Source organism: Convolutriloba macropyga, chromosome 10 (assembly GCF_964194025.1).
Source record: "Convolutriloba macropyga chromosome 10, txConMacr16.3, whole genome shotgun sequence".
Lineage (NCBI taxonomy): Eukaryota > Metazoa > Xenacoelomorpha > Acoela > Convolutidae > Convolutriloba > Convolutriloba macropyga.
In genome coordinates, this window is record NC_134477.1 from 53,900,506 (window position 1) to 53,925,837 (window position 25,332).

The following is a 25,332-nucleotide window of genomic DNA, read 5'->3' on the forward strand; positions in this document are numbered from 1 at the left end:
ATCATCAAAACTGTGGCAAAGCGCATGTATGGCATGTTCTATGCTGCATTTCTGGCCCAGGCACAGCTGCTTGTTTGCAATGAGGGTTGTTAGATCTTGCGTGATGCAGTCGACGATTATGCCTCCGCTGATGTGACGCATTACTTCACCAGTACCATTAGGTCTCACAACTGGACGTTTATCCAGAGTCTTTAGTCGACATCGATTGTATGCAATCAAATCATCCGGTGATATTATTGACGTAGCCGGCCTCTTAGCAAACTTGGCAACAAGCTTACACATGGTCGTGGACGTATGCCCGAAAGCAGAAGGTAGTCTACGCCAGTCATCGGCTTCGAAGCTTGATGTCCCGGCACTGCCATGAGTCTTCACTGCATGCTTTTGGACGATCCTGGCTCTGATTTTGTCGAAAACAGTGGGGTGGTAGGGAAGCGCGCGTGGATGTTCGCTTTGAATGCAGTTGGGCTCCAAGGGTTGCCCTTCAGGATGTTTGTCGCGTAAAATCTCGAAGATGGTCTTCAGTCTATGAGATCGATAGGTGCGAGCGCGCCGCCTTTTTGCTCATCCGAAAGAATGCGAATAGCAATACTGATCTTACCACGAGACATGAAAACGTTGAACTTCTTGAGATCAGAGTGCTGCTTTTTTTCCTTGAGTTAATTCTCATTTGTGTTGCCTTGGCTTCAGAGAACAGCTCTGAGAAATTGCGGCTGTGCCATGCACTCAGTCTACGCTTGATGGTCTCAATGTTTGATCCATTGTCCGTGTTCTTTGTTGTGTTGGACTGAGGGTAAGGTGCGGAAATATCATACAGAGGGTCAGAGATATATCGGATCTATCCGTGTTTACACGGCAACCGGGGAGAGGACACAAGCCTTCGGCGAACTGTTCACCTGTTGTTGTTTTTTTGGGGATTTACAGCTGTGCTGAAGGGTCTAAAGTCCGCGTCATCAAATTAAAATAATGTCCAATAGTTTCTACAGTTTTGACAATCGCAGAACAATTGCCAAGTGCACATATTTCGCTCAGAAAATTCGAAAAAATTCCACATTGTACGTAATATTCGGTTTTTCTGTCCAGATGGTTCCCTTAAGTTTCTTAAATTTTCTTGCTGTCTTGTTCTTACTGAGCGTGAAGAACGAGGGCTTCCATGAGACGACCTCGCGGTATAATTCGCGCACTGTTACCGCGTGATGAGGCTGGAAGTTGTCCCAAAAAATATTCGATGGTGCGGCGATGGAACGTTCGGGGGCGGGCGATGTTGCAGGATCTATGAGTGCAGTGTCGGGAACGGTCAAAGCATTGTGTAGGGCCGGCGATGCGATTGCTGTTTCGGTGGCTGCGGTGACCTCAGAGCAGCATTTGCATGCTTGTTTTATGTCGAATCTCGAGTTGACGTTTCTTGTGAAGCCCACCACCAGCGGCTAGAAAGTTTTGCAGTTGTTTCTGTCGCTCAGGTGTCCTTACGTATTTCTCAGCGATAATGGCCCATTAATGAAAAACCATCACATACAGTGATGGCCTCTAAAACATAGGCCAACATAAAAACACTAAAACCAGGCTCAACAAAACTAATGACATCTTTAGAAGAACCAAATTGCTCTTCAATTACATCTAAAGTGTTAAATGACTATGGAAAATTTCCTTAACTAAATTAATTTAACGTACAAAATGTACCGCAAAGATTATACCGAGAAGAAATGCACTTGGATATTGATCTGATTATGTGAAAACTGTAACATACACAAGATAAACTGTGGGGATCTTTAAAACGGCCGGAAACCCCAGAGCTCAGCCTCTAAATCCGTTACTACTACTGGCAAAATTATGTTTGATTAGTGCTATGGTTTCCTGCTTTTGATGAAATGGGCCCAGCCGTGAGAGCTGTTATCATCACCATTTTTCTGTATTTGTATGATTTTTTCAGATGGAGGAGCTGTATGATAAACTACTGTGCAGCCCTTTTGCTGGTAATTTTCGATACGGGACTTCTGGGTTTCGAGATTTAGCCGAAACTCTGCTACCCATTGTCCCGAGAGTTGCTTTAGTAACTGCTTTGAGATGTGTGTTTGTGAATGATAAAGAAACTGCATCACTAGCATGTGGCATTATGGTTACTGCTAGTCATAATCCGATGCAGGATAACGGACTTAAAATAGTCGATGTTACTGGTTCGATGTTGCCCATAGAGTGGGAAGCCATTTGTACCAATATAGTGAATGCAAAATCTAGGGATGAATTGCAAGGGGCGGTTAATTCTGCTGTACCTGGGCTGTAAGTAAATTTTTGTTGAGCTTTTTTACTCGATAAGAAAAGCTGAAGCTATTGTGTTTTCAGTACGTTGCAAAAACTTACGAGTTGCCATATTTTTGTCGGTATGGACACCCGACCATCAAGCCCGTCTTATAAAGAGAAACTGATGTTCATTTTCAACTACCTACATATCAATGTTACTGACCTCGATGTTCTCACAACGCCTCAATTGCATTATGCTGTTATGAAATGCAACACCTCGAGTTTAGCATACAGAGCAGAGATGTCAGCGCAGCAATATTTACAGAGTTACAACGACGAATATTCTAAAGCTTTCAACTCATTTTTGAAGAACTTGAAACAACTAACGGTCAACCAATGTATCGTTGATGTAGCAAATGGTGTGGGCGGATTAAGCTTAGTTGAGCTGGCCAAGAAAATTGAACCAGTTGCTGTAATTACCACGAACAATGGAGACGGAATCCTGAATAGGAATTGTGGCGCCGACTTTGTTATCACTACCAAAACAAGCCCTAGTCCACTCGAACGGTGAGCTCACAATTTATGATGGTATCTTAAATTGCTCGAGAAAACTTAGATGCAATTATTTGAGTCTTGTTCTTCTTTAGGTAATTATCAGTTTTGTTTTAGTTCAAAAATCTGTTGGAGCTAAGAACTTTCCATCTCCAGTAACTAATAGCTGCGATAGCGAGCTATTATTGGCCTCTTTTTTACAGACCCGAGGACATTGGGGCGCTGATTTTTTGAAGATCGTTTCACACTGTTTGTCAATGAGAAGTCCAATTAGAGCGGTGAAAGTTTTCAATATGCTTTTAGATTGCCGTAAAATATTGGTGTTTGACTAAATTTCCAGTTTCGATTTCACTTGAATACTAATCTCCGACTTCCCATATTTTTTTCAAGTTAATAACATTTCGATAAAGTTAGCTGAAGGCAAAGAACGAGAGCTAGTACTGCCTGATGTCCAAGAGGACCAAGGGTGATTACCAATGTTCTCAGTATCATTGGTTGGTAATGAGGCATAAATGAGCCTCATTAAGTGTTTGAGTTTATGGCAATTGGTTTTCATTACTTCACATTGTTTGTTCTCAAAATATTGTAAAGGTTTTTTTGAGTATTGGGAGTATTTGTTGTACTTTGTCGTATCATTTAATATCATTAGAGACAGGTCTCCTAGATTGCTACTATGAACTATTTTACCGATTTAATCGTTTCATTTCAGAGCTAACTCTTTCTATCACTTTGAATTGCATTGTTTTTAAGAAACATTGAATACTTGGAGGTCTCCGAATTTTTATTGCACAATTTGTCTTTTTTTCTTAGTTTCCTTAATGACACGTATCATCGGTTGCTAAGGATGCCTAAATTAATTTAATTAATCCTTTCAGTTTTTAGCTGTTTTTTTTTTTTACTTATGTGCTGTTCGTTTTCAAAACAATTGTACAAAATTTGAGTTCTGTTATTAGTTGTTGTACTTTTTGATGTTTAACTGCTCTCAAACAAAGTTTGTAGCAATTATATTAGTCCTGTGGTCTTTCTTTAATGCGATTTTTCGCTTGACGATTTTTGGGTTGACTCATTTGACTTGGAAACAAGATGAACAGTTAGCTCTCGGAGGGCATTAAGTGACCGAGCAGCTCTCTTAGAGCTTTACGATTTACTAGTCTCTAAATATGAGATTCACCGAAACTGCTTTGAGGAGACAATTTGAAGGGTGGTGCTTAGTTTTAAAAGTTTGACCCTTCTGTCACCTCCCAGCCCCCCTCATTCACCCCCTACCTGACTCCCACTCTCACACCCACTTGATGCATCACTAAGCCCCAGCTGGCTACTGCCGAAGCCCACCGCTCGCTAGACGTTTGAGAGGAGTTCGCCCGATGTTAGTCAGGTATATTTTATCACTGAATCTTATTAATGGCATGCTTAATTGGTTGCTATTGAGTCGTATTTGAATCTAAATAGTCGCTTGAGTTCATAACAATTGTTTTTAAGATTGACACCTGGTTTTCGAAAAATTGAAATTGATTCTTCGGCCTTACTTGTTCTTGTTCTGTTGTGCTCATATTGCTTAGTCTCAAATATACGATAAATTCTTATTGGCTATTTGGTGCGGCTTAATTTTAGCCAATTTATTGGCTCCAACTTCTAGACAACGTTTTAATTTCTCAGAGATACCTTTCGTTTGATTTTGCGAATCTTGCCTTCATGTGTAGTTAATTTGTCCGTTTTTCAGCTATTAGATCTGCTCAGTGGTATCTTGTGACTTCAAAAGTTTTTGCTATGCTGTGGTTAAGGATTTTGGCATGTAGTACTTTTCTTACTTTGATGCACTTGACACCAACGAGTGCTTTTTGCCAAGTCAGTTTTTTGCCAAATTTTCTTCAGTTTTTGCATTTTTTTGCATTCACTTTTTGATTTATCTGTCATTGATTCCCGCAAAATTTTATTATGTACTGATTTTAGGACGCGTAATGTCATAAGTTGTTGTTATTTTCTTGAGACACTAAATCTTTGAAAAAAAGATTTTTCTTTTTTTGACCATATAGGGTTAGGGAGTTTTAATTTTGCGGTTAAATTTAGATTGTCGGCTCATTAGTTAGTTCATTTCAGATTAATTAAGGACTTGTTCTGTTGTTTTTAAAGTTCGCGTTCTGATCACGTTTTTCGTTTTCACCTTTGACTCATGGTTTGCCTCTCACTGGTTCAACTGAATTTTCGTTTTGTCTTCTTAGTCGATTTATTGACAGTTCCCATTGGGTCTCTATTAAGACAATTAAATTTATTTAATTTAAGCATTTGACTGCAAAGATTTTTATGACTTTGACACTGTTTCATAAAATTTTAGAGAATTTTTCAATTTTGTCCGTTTTTCTTGTTCTGTTTGTAGTCTTATTACTTAGTCTCTGTATTGATAGGTCCCATTTTGTTCCTAATAAAGCATAATTGAACCTTTTAAAATTATTTGTCCATATATTCAATTTTGTCCACATTTGTTGCTCATTTTGGCGTCTCGGCATATACTCTGTGATGACTGGTCAATTTGGGTTTCAAAGAAGACGCATTGAGTCACATCTAGATTAATATTTCTAATCACGATAGAGAAGTGAAGAAAGTGAACAGGCGAGTGCTTTAAGGGTGTATTTTTTTCAAGTTGCTCGTAAAGTTAATTGATAATTGATGTTTGGATTTTGAGTTTTTTTATCAAGCGGCAATTTGACTTCGGATTTCAATAATCTTTCTTCATACACGCGTTACCTTGGGTTCTATGATGCAACATGGTACCCCAAATGCGCAGCTAATGGTTTTCAATTTTAACACTCTTTTGTTCTCACCGATTTTTTAGTTTCGCCCTTGCTCTCACCATTTTTTTAGTTTCGCCAATTCTCACCATAATCTTTTGTCTATTTGTTTTGTTTCTTAGTATCATAAATGACAAAATCTCATCGGCTTTTTATAGGGCATAAACGATTTTCATAAACTGTTTCCGTGTATAGTTTTTGGGATTTAGTGACTTACTGACTTTGACTCTACCTTCTTTCAAATATGATTAGCGAATTTGACGGTACTTGTTGCTCATAAATGACTTCATTTTTTTAAAGCTTTTTTAACTTTTACACAAGCTTTTAAGAAAATTGTGAATAGTTTTGAGTTTTGCCTGTATTTTCTGTTCTTTTTGTTTTGTCAAGTAATTTTTTTGAAATAGCATTGTTTTTTTTTGCTGTTTTTGGTGTTTTTTTTAATTCAAATTGCGTTAATAACGCGTTAAATTAGCTGTCTAATGAAGAATAAAAACCAACTTAACCTAGTCATTCATTATCTGTTAATTTTTTAAGAATATGACATTCATTTTCTGAAGAAATAATTGAATTTTTCGGGTTTTACTCGTATTTGTTTTTGTTTTTATACTTGGTCTCATTGGTGACAATTATCATTAACCTCATAATTAACCTCGTAGTTTATTTTATGTTCGGATACGTTTTGATTTTATTTTTGAGATTTTTTGAATCTTACATTTAATTTTTGTAACTGATGTCCCTGGGTTGATATAATGAAAAGATTGTATTTGCTTTCTCAACGTTTAATGTTATTAGGTTATATTTGTAGCTCCCTATTGAAAGCCCGATTTCTCCCTTTTTTAGTTGTATTTCCGTACATCTATTGAGTTGGTTTGGCTCTTAGGCATTTAAACTAGTTGTTTGACCTTTTCTTTTTGCGTATTCTTTCTACGAACCCGTGGTCTGAATGATTACTTGTTGGTATTTGTTTTGATAGTTCTGACGTCACTGCCTATTCAAAATAGATTTTGTTTTTAATAATTTAGTTATATAGTATTTATATTTTTATAAATAATTGGGTATATTTATTTAATTAGGTCAGATGTTCAATTTTAACGAGTTGTTTCTGTATAATTGCTGATAGTTAATTTGTTACTCTATTTAGTTCTTTCGTTTGTTATCCAGGAAATCACGTCCTGCTACTTTTTATTCAGGTTCTGCTGTTTTTTTTTTATTTCGTCTGGAGTCTTGTTGCCACCATGTGACGTGTAAAAGGAGCAGAAAGCGAGTATTTTCTTGGCGTTGAAGTTTAAAAACGTAGTGAAAAAGGAGCGTCACAACAAATTTACAGATTGTCTGAGTTAATTTTTCCCCGTACGGCAATTTGACTTCTGTCACAGTTTTTAACTTGTTCTTTTTTTACACGAAAGTTGACACATTTGTTCTCAAGGTTTATGCTTCTAACTCTCTGTAGTTTTATTTAAAGGCAGCTAACGGTTTCTATGACGCTAACTATTTTTTCATACAGAATTTTAAAGCGTTTCTTCAGTTTTTCATAGCTTTCTTTTTGTTGTCTTTTCTTTTCTCAACGACCAGTCTCCTTTGATGGATTTCATGGGTTTCTTATAAAGTTCAATTGAAGCTATTTAACTGTTTGATTTCATATCTAACGTTTTGACGATTTCGACATTTTAAAAATTATCACTGATTTTTTGCCCATATTTATAGTTGTTCTTTTTGTTGTTCCATCACTTTAATGGCAGGTCTCATTGGCCCTCTAATTAGGCATAATTGGAGCTTTTAGGGAGTTTCAATGCATATTTAACATGTTTACTTTGGCAATTAAGCCTGTTTCCGTAGTACTTTTTGTTGTTCTCTAATTTAATATTAATGTCAGGTCTCATTGGCTATCAGATGAGCCGTAATTGATGCTAGTTAAGAGTTTGAATATCTAACGGTTTAAAGAACTAAGGAGCTTTTAGGGGTTTCAATGCATATTTAACGTGTTTACTTTGACAATTGAGCCTGTTTTGCCTGTTTCCATAGTACTTTTTGTTGTTCTCTCATTTAATATTAATGTCAGTCCTCATTGGCTATCAGATGAGCCGTAATTGATGCTAGTTTGAATGTCTAACGGTTTAAAGAACTAAGCACACCTTTTTTTAAAAAAAATCTCAACTTTCAAGTGCTCTTTGTCCTATGCTTTTAATTTCGCTCATGAAAGTTGACAGCTCATATGAGAACGCGTGTGGCTTTTTGTAGTTTGTGACGAAATTTGTAGCAATTATTTTTTAGTCCTTTTGGTCTTTTTTTATTGATTTTGCAGTTTTTTGAATTTTTTGTCCCGCACTTAGGGCCCAGGAACCTCCTCCGAGGTTTGATAATAAGCTGCGGCTAAATTTATGGAGTTAATGGAATGGTTATCAAAATTTTAATGACTTCAATTTTAGCAATTTTTAATAAAATTTAAATTTTCAAAATCCCGAAAGTTTTTACCATGTTCCATGTTTATGGATCTTTACGAGCCTTTATGGATCTTTACGAATCTATTTAAGTCTTGAAATAGGGATACTGGGTTACTGGATAGTCTCTTAAGATAATAAAATGGTTATGAAAATATTATTACGATTTTTGCAAGGTTTTGTTAAAATTTGCAATTGTTTCTAAAGTTTTCATTATTTTTGTCCTTTTTTGAGTTCAACGACCATTACTGGCCAACAAAATTTCAAGTTTCGGAGATGGTTTACTTGACTGAACTTTCGAGACCAAAAATGGTTTTGATTTTACTGCGAATTTGAAAACTTTTTAATAAGATTTTGCTTTAGTTTTTTTTCTATATGATTTATTTACTCACAAGAATATTTTTGTTATGAAGAAATTTTTTAATGTTTTGTCCTCTTATGAGTTAGAATACCCTCACATAACGCCCTTTAAGCTAAAGCTAGCCTCACTAAACTGTGGCTACCTACTGACAAAGCCAACCGCTCGCCGGTCTTTTGAGAGCAATCCCCCCGTTCATAGGAATCCGATTATTTATAAGATGGATAGAATGTTTTGGAGATTGGAACGTTATTTCAGAGATTTTTTAAATATTTGAGTCAGTTTGTCTAGTTTTTTTCGGAGGTAGTACTCAAAAAGTTCTAATCTGACAAACGACATTTCGACATAACCGAAATAAATAAAACTACATTGAAAGTGATTGAAAACGAAATCGATCCATTACAGTCCACCTTTTTCCTAATTAAAATTAATCGGAAAAAATTGTTCTAAAGCCTCCATGGAAAAGAATATGAGTAGGAGCAAACGCGTTTCTTCCACGCTCAATTAGACCTTTTTTCAATCTATATACTTGATCACATGGCAATTCAGCTAATTCTCCTATGTCCAATGCCATGATACCCAACGCCATCATTTATATCCACTACCTATGTACCCAATGCCATTTGATGTTTTCGTTCCTTAATGGGACTAAAAATTTGCCCATGTTCTGTTGATAGTTTCATATCAAGTCCTAGGGGCTGTTTTATTATATAGTGGGCGAAATAGTCGTTCTGAAAATGGCTGGTTGGGTATAATGGCACTGGGTAAATTTTTCGGACACCATTGCCTTTGTATGGAGCAGTTTGATGGTCAATGTGTTTTTTAAGTAATCTTGGTCAAAACCTGAGCAATTATGATTTGCTTTTCGTTACTATAGGTTTTTTGACGTTGTTTTAGTCGGCACTTCCTTTGCGGGCGTCCAGCGACTCAACAATAGCTAGGTTTGCAATAAATATTGATAACAGATATTGTTTTGTCTTGTGTGATAATATTAGCCTCAGAGTCGTCTGTTCTAACACAACCTATCGTTCCGTTATCTCAAAATAAGGTTTTGGTTTTGATGAAATTTGACGTGAACAATGTCTGCGGTCATGTGAATGCAATTTTGTAGACCAATTAAGCACATACTACCCATTATTCTAAATTTTGGTTGTGATAAATAAAGCTGAAACTCGAGATAATTGATGGTCGGCTCTATTGATATTGAGGGTTTGCCTAATTACAGTGCAAAGTTCGCAATTTTGAGACGTTACATAGAGTGTAATGATCTGAAAGAGTTGATTCTGTTGAGCAAAGTTAACTGACTTTTTGTCATGTATTTTCTGACTGTCAACGTGTAATTAAAATTGAAAGAGACAAATAACAATAAAAATATTGAGAGCAAAAAAATGAAAAGCTGTAACGGGTTTAAAACCTATAGAAAATTTTAACCTTTTTCTTTGACCAAACAGAAAGCTGATCTTCCTGCAAAAAGGTTTGAAGAAAGACTTTGAAGGAATATTTTGCGCAAGTTGGAATTTTTTTTCGCTAATTTCTCTTGACTAAATTTTATTTGAAGACGTCTAATCTCGAAACCGGCCGGGCCACTTTGTTTGTTTTCGCTGAGTATGGATGAGTTGTTTTAGTCCTAGTGAAAAAATAATACGGGCCAATTAATTGTCTCAGGCTGCTTTGAAAGTTTTTCATTGAGAGTTTAAGGCGCCAGTTTGAATTTCAATTTCGTGAAAATTTTATCAATCGTTTGGAGCTTGCGGTTTCATAAAAAACATGGTAATAGAAGTTTTAACGTATTTAGGAGTATCAAAAGGGTGATGAGGTATTTTCTGATAACACTAACCAAAACTGCAGGGGAGTCATATTTTAAGGGTTTGAAGGACAAATTTGGGAGGGGTTAAGCTGGCTGCTACCAATCTCAACCTCTAATCAGCGGTTTTTTCCTAATTATTTGTCGTTTTTTGTAAACATCCTGCTGACTTAATTAGTGCGTCATTTACTGATTCAATTAGTTTACGGACTGCAGTAATGTCTGATCTGTCTGCAGCTGGTTCTGTTTTTAGCAACAAGTGCTACTGCTCGTTTGACGGAGATGCTGATAGAATAGTGTTCTATACAAAAGGAGATGACGACTCATTTGTGTTGCTTGATGGAGACAAGATCACATGTCTACTTGTTCACACGTTGCAAACTCTGCTCAGCAAAACAGGTTAGCATGTCAACTAATTTTTGTATCCTTGTAAACGTGATTAATAGCCGCCTCAGCCTCTCAAACGGCTATTATTTAGACACTCTCCTTTTTACAATTCAAATAATTTGAATTTTTTTGGGGCGCTGTCTTTTTTTGTAAGATCTCTTCACACATTTTCATGATTTTTGAAGTCAAATTGGAGTAGTGATTTTGGTCACGTCGAAACAGGAAGTGGAGCAAAAAAGCGAGTGGTCTTGCGGTGTGAAATTTTTTTGCTCTACTTTCAAAGTAGAGTGAGAAAACGGTGTTTGAAGAAAAATTCGGTTTCTCGCTAGTGGTTTTTTTTGTTCAAATGCAGCAAGGCAATTTCACTTTGATTTTTACTGTTTTTTTTTCATTTCTTAGATTAAATTTTTTTTCTAAATGGTTTTCCCAATCCATTCATAGTCCCTTCTAGGTCTAGTTTTCTGTTTAGTCAATAAAAATTGTGCGTCAGGACTTGTCTTGCTATGTTTTTACAATTCAAATAACTTGAATTGTATTGGGGCGCTCGCTTTTTTTAAAGATCTGTTCACTCATTTTCATGATTTTTGAAGTCAAATTGGAGTAGTGATTTTGGTCAAGCCGAAACAGGAATTGGAGCGAAAAGGCGAGTGGTCTTGCGGTGTGAATTTTTTTTTGCTCTAATTTTAAAGTAGATTAAGAAAACAGTGTTTGAACAAAATTTCGGTTTCTCACTAGTGGTTTTTTGTTAATATGCGGCAATTTCACTTTGGTTTGTTGTTTTTGTAAATGGTTTTCCCAATCCATTCATAGTTCATTCCAGATAAACCGAAGGGGGAAGGCTTTAAACCGCGGAGTTCGTTTCAGTGGTTCAAAATTTGACCGGGTTTTTTGTTTTTGCTGTTCGCTTTTTAAATGTATACCCGCTATGTTCATACCGTTTCATTACAGTTTGAAGTTTAGACTATTCTCTAATTTTAGTTTTTTATTTCAATATCGAATCGGACTGGGTTGCTACAGAGCACACAACATGCGGTCTCTAAATGTATTCTAGCTCAATCCGATAGGAAAACAAATCGAAGACAAATATATGTCTAAGAACTGTTTCTGTAAAATATTTAAACTAAGTTTCGCTCTTTGAACTCATGAGTTGAAGGTGGGAGTTCTCAACCTTGAAGTGCAGCTCAAATAAGTTGGAGATGCATGACACAGTTGCAAATAGTTTACTGCGCAAGAGTGGTTTTTTGAATACAAAACAGTAACAATTTGCTGCTCAGGATCATTGAAAGTACACGACGGTCACACTTTATTTACTGCTCGACTTCATTTTTCCAATACTTTGCTTAGTTATAAGAGAAAAGCCTATTGCTCAGGCTGCTGTAGATGAGTTCTCTGCTATGTTGCTGTTTTATTCCCACTTTCCTTATCAGGTGACTACTACTGTAACTGTAACTATAATTAAAACTGTGACTGTTGCTATGTCTAAACATTTGCTATAACAACAGAAAGTGGACAAACATGAACAACACATGTAAAAGTGTTCCCTTCTGAGTTGTGTGCTTCTTTTTTCTTTCTGACGCATGCCCCGCAAGATCAGCTCCAACAACGAGTCACTTTTACACCCTTTCGTTTTTGTGTTTTAGTTTTTTGTTTTGTGTGATCTAATTTTCTCTCACTCATAAGTGTCGGCAGCTGAACACAAGTGGCTGCAGTTTATTGCCAAAATTCCTCTATTGACGTCATTCGAAGTCAGTTATTGAATTTAGCTACTTCCCCTGCCCCAAATGAATCAGGCTGCAATAAGTCCGAGCTCCCACTAGTCGTTCGTGGGCAATTGTTCCGACGCTAGTCCGTTACCATCGTTTTATAATTGCTCTTGAACGGAGTTCATAGCAATTATTGTAAAAGTGTGTCTTTTTTATGCAATTTTTTCGCTTGACAATTTTGCGCTTTTCTTCTAGAACGTTCTGTGATTTCTCAATTGACTTTTTCACACTTTCGTTCTTCATTTTTGAGTGATCTCTATTGGTCTCACTCCGAAGTAAAGCTGGTTGCTAATATAAATTGGTTGCAGCACAGAAAGAATAAGGTTCTGATGGCGCAGTTTAACGTGCTTGGGGTGACGGTTTGGGAGGTCAATGGTTCGAATTCCGGGCGGGAAAGGGTTTTTGCACCGATAAAGAAAAATTGATCTAGTCTACAGCCCCTGAAATAACAGCTACAGCCTCGCCTTTCGTTCAAGAGCAATTCTTCCGACACTTGGCGGTTTATGTTTTAAATAAGCATGAATGAATGCCTTGCTGGTTGATATTGTACTGATTTTGGTTTGTATAGCCTATTAATTGGTTGGACTATTGTGGATTGTAAACTCTCCTAAACTGGCCTAAATGTGGATTGGGCCAGTTTATAGGTTCTAGGTATATTTGAGGTGTATTTCAGTAAAAATATAATAATTGCTGGAGAGTGCCTCGAAAACTTTATTTGGAAGGTTTAATATATTTGAGCGCTATTTTATTTTGACGATTTTGTTCGGTATAATCATTTCATAATCCGAGTTCAATGTAATCATGTGCTTACCAGTGGATGTCTTGAATATAGAGGAGCGACAACTGGTTGTGATTGGGGTTATTTAGATTACTGAATGTGCGTATTATGGGGAAGGGCTTCTAGTTGTTGACCAGGAAATCAATTTCCTGAATCCCCGACTCAATATGATCATCTATAGCTGACTTTTTACACCTTTCTAACGGTGGATAAATATTGCAACTTGTCCGATCTCTAATAAGGAATTGAAATCCAGTATCAGTGCAATAAACTCAATTTAATCACTATCTCATCAAAGAAAAAATTGTTTGCGAACGAGAAATATTTTTCAGTTTGGTAATAAAAGAACGAGATTCAAACATATTTTTTTTTAGATTCTGCGACCAAGTTCTCAATAGCTGCAGTTCAAACCGCCTATGCAAACGGTGCCTCGACTAACTATCTCGAGTCAACTCTCAAAGTGCAAGTTGTATGTACCTCGACAGGTGTGAAATACTTGCATAGAGCAGCCGAAGAAGCAGCCGATATTGGAGTGTATTTCGAAGCAAATGGACATGGAACTGTTTTGTATTCGAATGGTTTCGTGAATCATATTAAAGAGTTGAAGACAGCTTCGTATGAGTATGAATTGTTAAACCTGTTGGTAGAGATGACAAATAATGCAATTGGTACGGCAGAGATGGTCATATGTTGTAATAAAGTTAATACATCGAACAAACTAACTAACTCTATTAACACAGGTTTATGAAAAATAGATGTTCTATCGCTATTCGGGAACGTTGTGTAGGCTTGCCCTCTATATAATGCTAGAGGAAAGCTGATATTTTAATGTCGAATCACTCAAACATTTAAGTGTTCATGAATTGTTTTTAGGTGCGTTTAAACGAACTCCAAGTTTTTAAATTGATCTCGAACGAAGTTTGAAGCATTTATTGTAAACGTGTCTTTTTTATGCATTTTTTTGCTTGACAGTTTTTCCGCTTTTGACTTTTCTAGTTACTTTTTTGCACGCTTGAGTTTTTCATTTTTAGTTGCTCTCTTTATGAAAAGAAGTTAGTTGGTAATATAAATGATTAAGGGAGAAAAAGAATCAACGCGTTTGAAGCATAGTGGTTCAGATGTTGGATTATCGTCGTGGGAGGTACGTGGTGCGAATTCCGTTAGGGTCGGCATTTTTGCAGCCTTGAAGCATTTCTATGCCACACACCTCTAAATTAAATTGCTCCGGCCTGTCATTCGAGAGCAATTCATCCGACGTTAATCGGTTTGTTTATTTAACCAGAACACAAAATTTTAGTTTGATAAAAATGCAATTGATGGAATTATTTGATGCAGTTGCTGTGAAGATCAGGCAATGCTTTTTTTTTATCTTAGATCGTACCTTTCAAAATGTTTGTTTACTGAAATTTCTAGAAGTTCTTTAGAATGAACTGATTTCTGGTCTCGTGTGGAGCACCATAATTAAGATGATCACTTATTCTTAAGCAATTCAACGTCGGAATTTTTCGTGTACTCTCATAGACTATGAATTTTGAAAACGGTTGAACATCCTCCTCTTTACTGATTGTTTAATTGCTCTCAAACGAAGTTTGTAGCAATTATATTAGTCCTGTCGGTCTTTTTTATGCGATTTTTCGCTTAACCGATTTTTCGTCTGACGCTTTTGACTTTTCGTCCTCAAAAACGGGATAAGCAGGTAGCGCCCAGCGGGCATTAAGTGCTCTTAGAGCCCTTCAGCTCTGTTTCTGATCAAACTGTTTTGGAGACTTATACTTATACTTATGGTGTGAAGGGCGGTTCTTAGAGGTTGAGACACCCCCACCCCCACTATTGCCTCCACCCCCCACCGCGCTGTCCCCCCCCCCCCAACCCAGTGTTGCCCCCCATCAGCCCCCGATGCACCCCCCACCCGTGGCTAGCTACTGGCGAAGCCAACCGCTTGCCGGTCGTTTGAGAGCAATTCGCCCGACGTTAGTCGGTTATGTTTTTTGTAACTGATAATAGTTTTGTAATATTAGTTACAGCACATTTTCAAGTATTATTGAATCAGTACAAACGTTACCTAATTAATTACTTGCGGACAAAGTTTTAAGCTGTTTTTGATGATAAATGTTTTTCTGGTGCATAGCGCATATCAAAAGACTTCTAAACATTTGTCTAAATGATGTCAAACATTATTAGGTATTCCAAAAATATCAGAAAAACTGCACCAGCGAGAGCGCTATTAGAGCAACTAATCCGTTTCCACGTGTCTTTTTTGGTGGATAAAGTTTGAGCATCATTCAAAGTAATTGCAAATGTGTGTAACCCTGTCTTTGTGCAAAATTTTGTTTCGACCGTTTTCTAGAATTCTCTTTTGGTTGCTCGAGCTATTTGACTTTTTTGTCAAATAGTTCGGTTTTTCATCTTCGCCCATGAGAGACTAGTTACAACCATAACGAAACAATTTTTTGACAGCAATTTGTTCGAAGGTGGTCTTTTGTTTTCTGTGCACTGTGCTTCATATTTTAACCAATCCTTTTTGGTGGCATTAAAATATTGATAATATGATTTGTAAACTGTGCATAATATAGGCTTGCGTAACAGAATAGGAGCTCTACTTGTTCAGGGTAGACTTGACTTGAGAAAGGAAGCCACGAAGAACAAAGTAGTCGTCTATAATAAGCCGTAGTTGCATTTAAAAGTTAAAAGTTAGTGAAGTCCCAGAAAATTTATTTCGTTTGCTTAGATCCCAATTTCTTCCTTTTACAGATTCCAGATTTTCGCGTCTGATCGTTTTTTCTACAATAATCCTTCATGTTTGTGGTCTATTTTATTAGCCGCAATCAGCCTCTCAACGGCTATGATTTAGGTTCCCTCTTTTCTTTTCTACAATTCAAAGAATTTGAATTGTATTGGGGCGCTGTTTTTTTTAAGATCTGTTTACACATTTTCTTGATATTTTGATGTAAAATTGGAGAGGTGATTTTGGTCACGCCAAAACAGGAAGTGGAGTGAAAAAGTGAGTGGTTTTGAGGCGTAAAATTTTTTTGTTCTAATTTTAAATTAGAGTGAGAAAATGGTTTTTGAAAAAAATTGCTTTCTCGCTAGTGGTTTTTTGTTTTAATGCAGCATTTTGACATTGATTTTCACCATTTTTTCTTTATTTTTTTGGATCTGATTCTTTCTAAATGGTTTTCCTTATCCAAGCGTTGTCCATTGTAGGTCATTTTTTTTATTTAGTCAATGAAAATTTTTGAATTGTGTGTCAGAACATGTGCTGCTATGTTTTTTTATTTGCTTTACCTTTCGATCACGTTTTTCGGTTTACGTAAGTCTCGATTTTCACGCTTCTGACTTACTTCACTCACTGGTTCAACTGATTGGATTTTAAATTCTTTCACGCATTGAATTATGTAATTTAGTGAATACGGTCAAAAGAGCAAAATGCATTAGGTTATCAAAGTTCAGAAAAGCGTTTGCTAGCGGGCATTAGTATTATGCTTAATAGCCTTCAGTTTAGAAGCTGAACAAGGCGGCTCGGTAATGTGCGATGGCACATAAGGTTCCGACCCCGCCCATCCACAATTTTGGCATAATTGTCTACCAAATGAGGAACAGATAGAAAAACCCAAAAATTATCTTTTGGAATCCCAAAAAACTAAAAAAAACCCAAGTATTTTTCAAAAAAAATATGTATGAACGATAAGATAGCCTCCAAAGCAAATAACTCAGTGGAGTAAAACTTGATGCATTAAATTGCTGTAATATGTCAATATTAAGAAAGCGAGTCAAGACGAAGAGCAAAATCAAACAACAACAGCAACAACAAACATTAATTACATCAAAAATTTTACGTCCGTTTTAAAAAACCAAGCTTAATAACAAATTCAACACACCGTCAGATAAAACTAAGACTCAACAAAATAACTTAAAAATCACCAGAAAAGATATGGGACCAGTCCATAAAAAGGTTTGGTAACAATTAGACAAAAAAGAACAAAAACAGTAAAGTTAAAAAATTCGCTTTCTTTTTTTTAAATTAGTAACTTTAAAGTAATGAAAACCGTTAAAAATCAAGTAAAATATCCTAAAGGCGTGCGATAACCAATGCGTCTATAGAAGGGCATCGGGACCTGACCTTATTCATTTTTTAAGCGGCTAAAAAGAACAAAAAAACAACAAACAAAAAATTAATTGAAACTTGCCAGAAAACGCTGTCAAAACCTTCAAGCCATATTTTGGCCCTGAAAATATATTTGATTGCGCTTTCCTCAAATACCAAAAAGGTAGTGTGTGGTCATTCATTAGTGAGACTAGGTAACAAGTAGACAAAAAAGAAAGAAGGGCAAAAGTATGTAATACTTTTAATTTTTTTCGAAATAAAATTACATCAGAAGTCAAAAAAGACTTTAATTACATAATAATATGTTCAAATAGGGTCGTTTATTCATCCATAGGAACCTCTTGAGACCTGCAGTTATCCAGAATATGTCTAACGTCTACAAAAAGAACGTCAAAAATAACAAAAATCAAATTAATTTATTTTTTTTGTGAAAAACCGGTGTCGAAGCCAGTAAGGTCATAACGAATTCTTTTTTTTAAAAAAAATGAGGACACTAATTCTATTTGACACCTTCCCCTGACATCCACAATGTCATATTTGAGCTGTAACTAACTAACGAGATTAGGTAACAAAAAGAAAAATAAAAAAATTGCGAAGTTTAATTTTTTTTTTAGTTTTGGAAAACGATTCTTTTCAAAGTCAGGAAAGCCATCAGCTATCTGATAAAATCAGAATATCGGCTCAACTATTCTTCCATGAAAACCAAAAAACCTATCACTATAAAGGAAATTTCATACGACCGAAATGACAAAGTAAAAATGACAGTTAAAGACAAAATTAAAAAATTCAATTACTTTCTTCAAGAAAGTGTCGAGGCCGTTAAAACGATAATCTATATCTTTCAGGGTTTTGATATGTTACATTGTGGCTTATTTTGAACCCTAATAATGCGAAAGGACTCCGAAAATTTATAAAAGAATTCAAAAAGTAAATCGAAATTTCATTAAAAAGTTTTCCTCCGAAAAACTATTTTTAAAGTCTTAACAGTCATTAGCTGTCCTCTCAAGTTACTACGTAGTTCGTTTACTGTTCCTTAAGAAGCCTATTGTTTTTCTAGTCATCGAGTCTATGCCATAGGACCCCGAAAAATTAGTAAACTTTCAAATAAAAAATAAAAATTTTGTTAAAAAATTTTCTTTCGAAAATTTTTTTTCAAGTCTTAACAGCCATTAGCTGTCCCCTCAAATTACTAAATAGGTTCGCTTAATGCTTTTTAGGAAGCGTATTGCAATTCTAGTCAACGAATCTATGTCATAGGGCTACAAAATCTCATTAAAATCTCAAAAAAAGAATCAAAATTAAAAAAAAATTAAAACTCAGAATCGGAGCCATAAAAATTGCCCGATTCCTTAAAAACTAATTATTTGTTTATTGGGCATTACTTGACGGTAAATGAGGTTTGTCAGGAACACAACCTGGATAATAAATGTGACTAGTCTCCAAGTGACTTGAAAAAAAATTATAAAAAAAACATGAAAAGGTTTTTAAAAAATCCAGCTCTCAAATGAAAATCGAGGATTTTCTATAGTAAACATCACTATGAGACGAAAACTACCCCTTTTATGGCCTTTCGTCTGTTAGAATCACAAGAATGTTCCATTTATAGCAGAAAATGTAATTTTGAATTGATATTTTTTTATAGAAAATAGCTTAATTTGAACAAAAAGTGAACAAAATCATGCCAAACTTCACGTGTTCACGCAAAACTTTAAACCTCGATAATTCCTCAAAAAACGAAATTCGAAAAAATCTTTTTAATTCCGAATTCTACGCGAGACGAGCTTTTCAATGATACCACTCACTCTTCTCTACGATGAATATATCGATCGGCCAAAATTCACGGAACAAAAAAAAACCATTTGAGTATATAGTTCCTCCCCCCCCACAAGTGGGGTCGGAACAATTAGGTGTTATTTCAGAATCTAACTGATTATGCAGAATTTACACACTAAATAAGAAAACTGACACATAGAAAAATTCTGTCAATTTCTATCGCTTTTTTTCTATTTCAATCCCAATGTGCGTCAATTGGGTCAACGGCGGCTATTTTCCGGCAATTTGCCGGCTATGATTTTGTCTCAAACTTTCACAATTCAAGAGAGTTCAATAATTTTCTGATGAGTTTTTGTTTTAGATACAATCCTAAAACGTGACTGTAAGATAATCTGAAGAGTTTGTTCTTATTTTCAAATTTCGAAAACTAACAATATAATTTTCCAAAAGTACCCAAGCTCTTGTCCGGTCTTCACGCATGAAAAAAATGTTCTCATGCTCAATGAAGACTTGAATAGTTCTGACCATCTCTGTTAACTAAGGCGATGCAATGACGGATTTACTTCTGGTTATCTCGTGCCTTAACTACCTGCAGTGGGATATGCTCACGTGGGCTGCAATCTACACAGATTGGATGTCGAAACTGGCCAAAGCAAAAGTTGCCGATCGGTTCAAAATTCAGGTTAGTTTGCGGAAATATCTGGGACTATTTCCATGACTATGATCAAGAGGAACTTCTTTTTGTTCTCTAGAGTTTCGGATGCAAAATGCGGGTTCTTAGCCCAATGGGTGATTTTTACTTAGGAATCATTTCTGTGAATTTTAGTGGAAAGAAAAGGTACATCCAAAGGGTTATTTTCAGCATCAAAATAATTATTTTAACGTTTACTCATGCAATGATAGAGGAATGGAATTCCTCGTGACATTGCTGACGGTGATTTAACTATAAACCGAACTGACATTTCAAGTACAAGTAGAAATATTCGATGCATAATTCACTTATAAATATAATTATAGGTGACAAACGCAGACCGTACAATAACTGCACCGGAAGGCATGCAGGCGGAGCTTGATCAACTAGTTTCAAATGTGAACAACCGACTAAGTTCACCAAATGGTGATTTCAATTCTTCCGAAGTGAAAGCGAGATGTTTCATTCGGCCTTCGGGGACTGAGGATGTTGTCAGAATTTACATTGAAGCCGGATCGGATTCCGATATTGAAGAAATATTCGATGGTGCTCAGAGTTTAATCAAAGAGTATTTGGAGTAATATAAAATGTTCTTTTTCCTGTTGGAAAAGGTATTGATATCTAAAGCTATTATGGGTTCTATAGTTTTTATTACCTTCGCCCGTTCAAAGGTAACTACGAAGTCAGTTCACGTATATTGACGATATTTGAAATCTGGGGTTATAGATTGTATTAAAGTTGCCAATTTATTGTCCACAAATCATCTATTTATACTCGTGGTTTAACCACAATGATTGAATACTTTCAAAGCTGTATATTTTGTATATTTAATATGTATGACACTTGTAAAGAGGTAAATTTAAAGTTGTGTTCGATATTTTTCCGATGCAAACTCAAAAACATTTTCGTTTAGCTAAATCAATCTTATGAACAATTGAATTTTGAAGCGTCTTAGAATTTTGCGTTGATTGGCCAATTTTATATATAAGTTCCTGGCGTTTTCTAAATAATGGCGGTGAAGCGACTCATCTATTAGACTAATTGATATACTATTGACTTTAATATAATTGAGATTTATTGATGATAACGTTTTTTAGTTTGTAGTCTGCGTATTTTTCTTTCGACAATTTGATGACCGAATTTCAACAATTTGATGAAACAAGAACAATTTGTCTGGGGTAAGTATGGTCTAATATTGATCTAATTTTTAACACATGTTTCGATCGAAGTTTGAAGCACTTCTTTTGTTTGTTTAATAGCCGCGTCAGCAATTCCAGGTGGCTATTATTGCGCTCCTAATTTTTTTTATCGTCTAACAAAATTTTGTTTCGTCTTACCCTGACTTCTTGGAATTGACTTTTTCAATGACTTCAGTGACTTCTACTGCTTCGCAGTTAAAATTTTTGTTCGTGGCGTCTTTTCTGCTTTTAGGTCCATTGCGTGACTTATCTCACTCAAAGAAATGACTTCTGAACTCACTTATGGAACTTTAAATTTTATGAACATTTACTAGTTAACAATCAATAGTGCGCATCTAAGTAGTGCCAAACTTATATGCCCTAGTTCTTGAGTATTAGAGCCTGGTCAATCTGTATCTTATTTCTTTATTTGTTTCAATTCCTGGTTGGCCACAAGCGTCTATCGCCGCTATTTTCCGGCAATCTGCCGGCTATGTTTGTTTGTATTTTTGCAAAGTTTATCTTGTCCTTGAATGTTTTACTCACTTGAGGCGTCCGACGTTTTATCAGCGAAACGGAATACACTGGTCAAGCTCAAAGGCATCAGCGTCAAGCCGATAACCCGCTGTCTTAGCCTCCGTAAGCTTAAATTGTAGGTCAGTTTTACATTTAAAAAATTCCTTTTGATGCATTTGGTTAGAGTTTTACTGTATTTGATGTTAAAGAAGGTCAATCAAGGTTCTCACGAGAAAATTTGGAAAGAAATTTGCCTTCTTTGCTGTTGCGAATTCGTTGTGGGACAAAAGCGAAATCAATCAGTAGAAACAGGATAAACCATAAAGCTCGGGCACTGACCTTATATTTGAAAACAGTGTATAAAGTTATCGAAGCTCCGTTGGGTCTTCTCTTGGTTCTAGTATTATGCTTTTAGTCCTCCATATTAGGGGCTCAATTCACCATATTACTCGAATCTAATGAAACTGCGGACTATTTATGAAAATTTTTTGACACCAATAAAATCAGGCTGTCGTTATTTTTTTCTAATCGTTTCAATACCAACGTTGGGAAATGAAGTCGACGGCGGCTATTTTTTGACATTTTGCCGGCTAGGTTTGTTTCTTACAAAAAGTATCTGAATTGTCTCCAAATTTTTATTAATCAATTTTTAAAACCTTATAGATAATTCTACTCTCCGAAACAGTTTTTATAGCATTTGCGTAATTCTTCGTAGATTTTTACGATCATTTGATGGCGTTTTAAAAACAAAACAGCTATCTGTTATTAATACTTCCTCTCAGCAACTAAATTACTGTTGATCTGTTTGGGAAAGCATTGTCTATTGTTATAGCTCCGAAGCTGTAAGCTGAGCGTAGCTATATTGCGGTGCTCTTGGTTTTTTTTGTTTCGTCGTCTGACGCTTTATTTTCGTTTTACATTTGTTCTAGAACATTCTGTCTCGTCACTGCTTAAATGGCTTTTTCGCGCTTGATTTCACGCTTTCTGCGTGACCTAAATTGCGGTTATTCAGAAACAGAATCTGTTCCTAAAACAAAGTTGATTGTAAGAAAACAGATTGTATGGTCCGAATGCCGAGTGGTTAAGGCGACTGGCTGTTAATCCGGAGATCGCCGGTTCGAGACGCGACAGGGAAACTTTTTTTGCACCCAAAAACAACCTCCTTTGAAATAAACTTGTAAGTTTTATAGGCGGCGGCGATAACTATTATCAACTCACTTCTGTATCTTTTTCCATCTGTATTTTACGGCACGCAAGTCTATTTCGCAGCTATTCCGGCAATCTGCCGGCTATGTTTGATATATATTTTTTTCTAGCGGGCAAAGCATTTTTTAATGCTCTAGAATAAAGTTTGAAGCACGTATCTTGTTGTGTTTCTTTTTGTGTTTTTGCAAAGTTTTGCGTGTTCTTGAATGTTTTACTTTCTTGAGGTTTTCGACTTTTTGTCGAAGAAACGGGATAAAGTGGGAAATTTCAAAATTGGTGGCCAATTGTCTCAGAGCCTTTTGTAAGTTGTAAGTGCACGGATCACCAAATCGGCCGAGGAAGAACTTCGTGACATTTTTTTCCACATCATTTTACCCTCACTTTCTACCGCGCCCTTTATTATATTCGGCTGTCTCTTCTCTGTGTTTAAACTAGGTAAAACGAAAGCCAACCCTTTGCCAATTTTTCGAGAGCAATTCATCTGGTGCTAGTGTAGTTCTTTTCACCTTCAGTTTTACTGTTTAAACTAAGCATTTATGTATAAGCGTCAAGTTTTTGTGCATTTAGGTCTTTAATCAGACAGCTTAACAAAATAGTTTAGTGGTTTTCACAAATTTCGCGGAATTAAGTTTGTTTTTAAAAACAATCCAAGGTCTCAAATATAAATATCAAACTCTTTGGTTTTGAAGAGCATTGGTTGGAATTTCATTTAGTCGGGTTCCACAAAATTCATAAAACTATTTACGAATCAATTTGAATGAGAATCGTGAACTGGTATGACGAATCGGAATCTTGAATCTGATGATTGTAGGATGAAGCTAAACAGATGTCAAGTATGACTCGTCCTACTCGCTTTCGAAAAACTCCCAAACTTATATCCAGTTCTCTAAGTATATATCCAGTTACCAATTTTCTAGAAACTCGACTCATTATGAACTGATTCATATGGAATTCAATCATACAGATGTTTAGGTTGAAACGTTGGAAGTGTGAAGTTGGTTTTTGAGCCTTTGATCTCTCTGGAAGGAAGTTTGAAGCAGTTATTGAAAACGAGCGTGTTGTTATGTGAACAAAATCCTTTCTGAGAACAAAATCCCCATCTACTTTCGCTCGCCTGATTTAAATTTTAATTGAAGAAAATTGATAAACTGGGAGAAAATCAGGTCAGTAAGTCCGAGGAACTTTTATAGTTCATTAATGAGGTCCTACTGTACGTTGCAGCGAAGATGCTGAGAAACTATTCCGAGTTTGAAGGGTAATTATTGACCTCCCATACCCCCGCTGTTATCCTCCCCCTATGAGGCGAGCCTTCCTATGCTAAAGTTAGCTACAACCAAGCCACCCCCTTTCCTGTCTTTCGAGAGCAGTTCGTCCGACAGCCTATAACTGAGCTGAACTATTGTCCTTCTCATTGTTGTTTTTCATATTTTGGCAAGATTTTTGTTAACATTGTTCTTTCTCTCGCAATTTCTCTACTGCATTGTGTTCATGACGTTATTTGTCGCATTTTTGGAGCAACATTTTTTCTTTATCGGCGTGAAAGATTTTGGTCATACATAACTTGCCTCAAAATTATTTTTCCTCTTTCTTTAATCGTTTTTTTGCTTACGTTTACTAGAGGGTTTGTTCTCAGTTGAGGATATATTAATGTAATTGAACGTTATTTGAGTGCAGCTTTATTGTACATTAATCTAAATAATTTTAATTTAAGCAATAATTAGCTGAAGTACCACCGTTTTTGTTTTTTGTCTGAATTTTGTATTTTTAGATTTAACAGAGGAACAAAACTATGTTCAATATGGCTCTAAATTTTTTTTGTTAGTGCGCCTTAGCTGGATATCTCCTATTGGTTTCAACATTTTGCAACCCAACCGCCGACGCACTATATGAGCGCATATTTATTTGCTAAATTATTACAATTTTTTATTGAAATGATAGAGGTTGATTAAGGGAGAGATTGGACAGATGCGCTTATTTTACTTCGAAGCTGTTTTTTTTTTACTTCGAAACTCTTTTTAGAACCAACAAGTTGCATGCAAGGCGTTCTAACAATTGTATAAAAATCCGTTGCCCAGAAACCAAAAATTTTACGGAAGTTAAAAAGCTGTAAAATATGGATAATAGTAAAGGTGTTGGGAAAAAAGACACGTCTTTCAATATTTTTACGGATAAAAATATTGAAAGACGTATCTTTTTCCCAACACCTTTACTATTATCCATATTTTACAGCTTATTAATTTGTGTAACATTTTTGGTTTCTGGGCAACGGATTTTTATACAATTGGTAAAACGCCTTGCATGCAACTTGTTGGTTCTAAAAAGAGTTTCGAAGTAAAAAAAAAACAGCTTCGAAGTAAAATAAGCGCATCTGTCCAATCTCTCCCTTAATCAACCTCTATCATTTCAATAAAAAAGTGTAATAATTTAGCAAATAAATATGCGCTAATATAGTGCATCGGCGGTTGGATTGCAAAATGTTGAAACCAATAGGAGATATCCAGCTAAGGCGCACTAACAAAAAAAATTTAGAGCCATATTGAACATAGTTTTGTTCCTCTGTTAAATCTAAAAATACAAAATTCAGACAAAAAACAAAAACGGTGGTACTTCAGCTAATTATTTCTTAAATTAGAATTGTTTAGATTAATGTACAATAAAGCTGCCCTCAAATAACTTTCAATTACATTAAATTTTAAACTTTATTTAAACTTTCTTTCAGAAAAATTTTATAGCAAATAATGAAAATCAGTTTTTATTGGTAA

At 35.7% G+C, this 25,332-nt stretch overlaps 1 protein-coding gene across 1 annotated transcript; it reads left to right on the plus strand.

The window, feature by feature from the left end:
- Positions 1-1,899: 1,899 nt before the first annotated feature.
- LOC142348200 (uncharacterized) lies at positions 1,900-20,545 on the plus strand. Its single transcript, XM_075399461.1, has 6 exons — positions 1,900-2,274; positions 2,338-2,802; positions 10,427-10,572; positions 13,476-13,769; positions 19,522-19,661; positions 19,997-20,545. Exons 1-6 carry the CDS (start codon positions 1,928-1,930, stop codon positions 20,249-20,251), a joined length of 1,647 nt encoding a protein of 548 aa, XP_075255576.1. The 5' UTR covers positions 1,900-1,927; the 3' UTR covers positions 20,252-20,545.
- Positions 20,546-25,332: the final 4,787 nt, after the last annotated feature.